The sequence below is a fragment of the Brassica rapa genome, chromosome A02 (genome assembly GCF_000309985.2).
Source record: "Brassica rapa cultivar Chiifu-401-42 chromosome A02, CAAS_Brap_v3.01, whole genome shotgun sequence".
In the NCBI taxonomy this organism is placed as follows: Eukaryota; Viridiplantae; Streptophyta; class Magnoliopsida; order Brassicales; family Brassicaceae; genus Brassica; species Brassica rapa.
In genome coordinates, this window is record NC_024796.2 from 20,845,466 (window position 1) to 20,851,465 (window position 6,000).

The 6,000-nt window shown below is 34.1% G+C and overlaps 1 protein-coding gene across 1 annotated transcript; it reads right to left on the reverse strand.

The window, feature by feature from the left end:
* Window positions 1-4,135: 4,135 nt before the first annotated feature.
* Window positions 4,136-5,293, reverse strand: LOC103848821 (60S ribosomal protein L9-1). Its single transcript, XM_009125646.3, has 3 exons — window positions 4,849-5,293; window positions 4,666-4,788; window positions 4,136-4,414 (listed from the first exon to the last, which is right to left on the reverse strand). Exons 1-3 carry the CDS (start codon window positions 5,221-5,223, stop codon window positions 4,328-4,330), a joined length of 585 nt encoding a protein of 194 aa, XP_009123894.1. The 5' UTR covers window positions 5,224-5,293; the 3' UTR covers window positions 4,136-4,327.
* Window positions 5,294-6,000: the final 707 nt, after the last annotated feature.

Genomic DNA, 6,000 nt, shown 5'->3' on the forward strand with positions numbered 1-6,000 from the left:
TAATGCCAAGTTGCTTCACTGGCCACAACTTGTCTCTGCGTGTTGAAGGCCACACAGTCTTTGTTCTCAAGGACCCTTGGACACCACTTTCTGAGTTCTCAAGTCAATAACGCACACCTTATTAGCATCACAGTAAACTCCACATCATCGCATAGTTTGGACACAGACAAAAAGGACTTTTTAATAGTTGGACAAACCAAGATCTCTTGAAGAGGAACTGTCCATTTAGAAGTAGAGATAATGGTGGATCTAACATGAGCGATTGGCAAGTAAGTTCCATCTATCACCCACCATTATTCTGTATGTTCCTTCGTACGATGAGACTTTTTGCAGGCCAGACGCTGATGGAATGACATGGTTTTTGGCACCAGCATATGGGTACCACTCTTTGCATGTTTCGTCTGAGATACGTAAAGCAGCAAAGGCCTCTGAGTAGTAGTTGTTGTTGAACCTATTGTAGCACTTCACAGTTGTATGACCAACTCTTCTACATATCTGACATACTGGCCTCTCTCCTGGTGTACGAGTCGCCGTCTGACGTTGAGGAAAACCTCGACCTCTACTCGTGTAGCCTCCTCGTCCTCGATAGCTGTTGGATATGCCCCTTCCTCTATTGTTTGGCACGTACTGAGGTTGAGTGGAGTCAGATCTCTCTGTGTTGAAAGCAAGTTGAAGCGGCGACAGTGTTTCCGTAGGTCTGAAGCTTCCTGTCAAAGTCTTGGACATCAGAGATAACATCGTTGAACATCAAAGCTGGAATCTTTCTTAGAGAACTTTGGATGACGGTGGTGATGGGATCATATTCCCTCCCTAACCCATTAAGAAAGCCAAAGATTTTCATAGACTCATCTACTGGCTTGCCAATGGAGCTTAGAGAGTCGCATATTGCCTTGAACTCACGACAGTAGGTGGAGAAAGGCTTGTCCTTTATGTTGATGACCTGGAAGCTACTACGGAGGGAGAACTGTCTGGGAACATTGCTCTTGTTGAATTTTTCAGCCAAAGAGATCCAGATCTGGTTTCAAGACTGTGAACATGACCTAACACTTCCTCGGAGAGAGTACCAAACAGCCACGACCTGACAAGTTGGTCGGTGCAGAACCATGATTTAAACTCGGGGTTTGCGACTTCATTGTTGCCTGCTTCTGTAGCGAGGAGACGAGTACGTGGTGGTGCCATGACAACACCTTTGACGAAACCGATTAGCTTATGACTGGGAAGTAATGACTCAAACTGAGTTTTTCATAGGAGGTAGTTGGAACCATTTAGCTTGAGGGTGACGAAACTGGAAACATGAACATTTCCGGAAATGGGTATAGTAGCCATCAAAAACACATGTTAAGGTTATTGAGGCTATGATACCATGATAATGAAAGCAAAACGGAGAGACTTTGAACTTTCACTATTATTTCGGATGAACCTTACAATCGCTATACAACGTTTCTTATAGATACTTTACAGTAGGATCTAAATCTTATCCTCTAGCTACAGCTGTCTCTGGTGAGTCACCAAGAGGACCAAATTTGTTATGCAGCGGGAGCATCTCCTTTTTCGTACTCGCCTTACTCTGTTTCGCTGCAAAGTTCCTTGTGTACCTTGTCTTGTCGTGATGCTATTGTGGGCTTGGACTTGTATTGTCGTCTGGGCCAAGGCCCACTACATTTGTGTCTCCTTACTTACAGATACAAGTATTGATTGTGATACATTTATTTTCGGGATTGACACTTGTGCATATCAGCCTTGGTGTTCATCTTTTCCAATATCTGAAAATGGTCTTCGATTTTCTTTCACTACTTATGCTCGTGTGAAGAGTTCTAACGAGAGTGATGCGTTAAAGGCCGTTCAAATCCCCTATATTAATAGAGAAACATTAAAAAAAGTTATAACCTGTAGTTTGTACTAATTAAAAAAATGTCTTGAGGAATTATCATGTAATTAGAATGCTAATTTTGCTTACGTGGCAGCTTGAGAATCAATTGAGAATTTTGCTAATTCTAAATTAACTTGCTCGAGAATGTTATATTATATAGTATGTCCATTATGTATCATTCATTTATCAAATTAAAATTATTATATATTCTTTCTTTAAATAAAACCTACGGAATTACCTAATGTGATTAAGATATATATGACAATTAATGATTTTAAGTAATAAAAATTTGCTAACAATCTGTATACTTCCTATCATTTTTGTTTAATTACTTATTATTAAAATAAATTACACAATTACATTAATCATATAATAAAAAATTAGATTTTTTTGTATATGTTATATTTTGAATTTTTCAAAAGGAGTATAAATTACTAAAACTGTTAAAATTCTCTCATAAACTTTTGTGATCAAGGTTTAATTCTTTTTACAATAAGATACAATGATTATAAAATCATATGAATAAATAATTTTATTTTAATAGGTGTTTATGCTAATATATATATATATATATATATATATATATATATATATTGATATTTGCGTTGAACATATATTGAAACGTTCATATTTTAATTTTTAAATCTTCATTTTTTTCAAAGATTATAAATTATTGAAACCACTAAACATTTCACATTAAAAAAATCGTTGGTGTAAAATTTTGTTACACAAATATGCAAATAATCATAAAATCATATGAGTAGAAAGCTCATTTAATAAATATTCATATTTAAAGTATACTATATATCTTATATCTATGTTATTATTATTTAAATTTAATTATATATCATAGACGATAGATAATATTGATTGTTTTGATTTATTTACCCTAAAATGATTGCGAATAAACAAAAGCGGTAGTTTCATTTATATGTGTACGCCAATTTATTACATAATAGTAACTGATTTCTAAGTTATTTAATATATAATTATTATTTTATTATTTTATAATATGTAGAAAACATAAAATACGTAGTAAATATAAAATATTTATTCTGCACAAGACGTGGATCTGAACCTAAGTATGTATCTGTTTAATAATTTTAAATCTTAAACATTTTCTAAATCTCAGGCCAAAACAAAATAACGAAATGAAAATAAACTTAAAAATCAATGTTTATATCGAGTAATAACCAAAATAAAAAAAACGACACAAAAATGGGAAAAATATTGAAGATAGATAGAATTGGCACGTGAACGTAAACTTCTCATAAACATAATTAACTTTTAAATTGCTAAATCATGATATAAATAGTATGACTTAAATTTTTCGGCCTAACCATTAGGTTCTTATACGATAAGTAATTTTTTGACCTAAAATTTATTTAAAAATGGGATGAGCTCATCAGTAAAAAATTATGTAATTAACAAAAAAAATTGTTTAAGGGCCAAAAATATAAATTCGATCAAAAATATAAATTTTATTTTTCGTACGATATTTCTTAAATAATTTTCATATAAATTCACACTGCGCAAGACGCAGTTGTTATCCTAGTATACATATATAACACTGACTAAAAATAAAATAGATTAGTTTGTACGTTATAGTTAGGATGTGATTAGTTAGGATATAAGAAATCCAAATTTAATTTAAAATTTAATATTTTTATCTAACCGCAACCGTCCGCAATCAACCACAAACGCTTGTGGGAATGAGCTTTTGATTTTGAGCGGTACAAAGTGGTTCGAAACGGTACAAAGCAGTTTACATGAATGTTTCGAAATGCAGTGGGTAGCGGGGAAACCGTTAGGACCAGAGTTTGGTAGAAATCAGTTTTCCACGATCAAAGGAAACGGAACCCTAAGTTTCAAAATGATTAACAAGTAAAACAAGATAGCTGAAGTGAATTTCGGTGAGCTAAACAAGGAAGCACAAGAAGAAAGAAAACATAGAGTGGATACCACAAAGATAAAAAAAGAATTGAAGTGCGCACTAAGTGAAACCGGTAAGTGATTATGAAGTGATTCACTCTCATGCAAGTTTGCGATAATGATACAGTTCATATATATATAAAAATATGGCTCAATTTCAATATACAAAAAACCGAGATTGCACGATCAACCTTACAAAGAGGTTTTGACCACAATTACAAAGATATCGATCGATATAGTGCACTCAGGAGCGTTCATTTGGCTACCTAGGTTAGCTACTAAGTTATGCCAATTTTGATATATATATATATAGGCAATCTAAAAACAGAATGATCGGGGTAAAGACAAAGATAAAGTTTTGTCAAAAAAAAAAAAAAGACAAAGTGGATCTCCAAAACTAGTTGAGTAAATAAAAATCTCGAACAAAAAAGAAACAAAGGACAAGCTGAGTTTTGACACCGGTGTGCTTTGGTCTGTAAAACAAAACTAAACATTAAAAAGATAATGATGACGAGAAAAATTTGTCTATTCCTCTTCAACAATCTTGCTCTTCTCGCTAACATAGATACCATCAAGGAACTTCCTGATATCCTTCTTCTTTACGTGACATTTCTGCACATTTAAATAAAAACCCAAAGCGATTACAAAAACGCTCAGTGATGTGGTTTCACGATGCAAATGTAATACGAAAATCCAGAAAAAGCCCATCTTCACTAAAGTTTAAGATCAGTAAGTGATACGGTTACACTAACCAACATGCAATGTCGCAAGAGTGAATCAAGACCACTTAAAAATATAATAACAAATTTCATCTATCAAAACAAAAACTGAAAGATGGTATGAAATTAAATAAAAGAGTATACCTGGTTGATAAGGGCGCATGACCTCGACACAAGTTCGATGTCATTACCATCAAGAACAATCTCGTCTTTAACTTTCTCAGACCGAACAATGGTTACACCGTCCAACATCTCCACCTTTCTCACCTGTTGTTGAAAAGTTCAGTGTCGATTCCACGGTGATAAATGATGATCAAGAAAACAAACCTTCTTCTCGCCAAGGAAGTTACGGATCTCGATAGACTTGCTATCCCCACCAATGGAAGCGTTGATGGGAAAATGAGCATACACGAACCTCATCTTGTATCTGAAACCTCTGGTCACACCGGTGATGAGGTTATCGACGTGGCTAAGAGCGGTTCTGATGGACGCGCTCGATTTGCGAGATCCAAACCACGAGTCGATCTTGAGCTTCTTTCTCCCAGTCTCGGCCTCCTTGATGAGCTGGAAATCAAGGTTGAGATGCTTGAAATCGCGAATGAGCTTCCCGCGAGGTCCTTCCACCTCGATCACCTTGGCGTTAACCTTTATGCTAACGCCTTCGGGAATGTCCATCGTCTCAGAAGAAAGGATCGTCTTCATCGTTTCCGCACTTCTCTTCTCTCTCTCTCTCTCTCACTACTAAACAGCGGCGAAGAATTTAAACGTACTTCCTACAAAGCAGAAACCCTAGTTACTTACAAATTAGTATCAAGAATGGCCCGGCCCATCTCTTTGAGCTCCTATGGGCCAGCTTTAAGATTATTTAGATGTTTGACGTCTTTTTATATTATTTTTAACTAGTCCTCGACGTTCGGTTGGATTCTGATTTTTTTCGTTCTAGCGACACATGAAATTTTGATTATTTATGAACATTGAGTCGGCTTCATTTCGGGTTCGATTTTCACTTTAGTTCGGGTAAAATATTAGGAATCTGCAAAAATCCGATAAAATCTTCATTTTCAATTTGATTTCAGTTCGGTATATTTTTTTAGATATTTTTTGTTGAAAATCAGATTTTTTCAGTTTTTTCATATTAAATATCGGGTATCAAATATATTTAAATATTTCCGATCAAAGTTATTCAAATAATTTGATTCTTTCAGATAATTTATGTAATTTTAAAATATTTTTGATAAATAAATATTTGGGTAATTCAGTTTTTTTTTGGTAGCTAGTATATAATTGGTATTTTAAAAACATTTGGTAATATTAAAACTTTAACTAGATTTTGATCCGCGCTTGGAAAGCGCGGAGTTGTTGGACTATATTATAATACAAAGTTTTATTATATCAAAAAACATAATTTTTAACAGCTATGTATATAATCTACAAATTAGTTTATTTGAGATTTTATATGTACACTTTTATGTAAGTTTC

Bases quoted from the DNA above. Each gene is read 5' to 3' on its own strand.
- LOC103848821 (XM_009125646.3), bottom strand. From the start codon at position 5,223: ATGAAGACGATCCTTTCTTCTGAGACGATGGACATTCCCGAAGGCGTT. The intron at 4,789-4,848 runs GTTTGTTTTCTT...TTTCAACAACAG, and splicing joins ACTTCCTTGGCGAGAAGAAG to GTGAGAAAGGTGGAGATGTT. The intron at 4,415-4,665 runs GTATACTCTTTT...TTAAATGTGCAG, and splicing joins CATGCGCCCTTATCAACCAG to AAATGTCACGTAAAGAAGAA.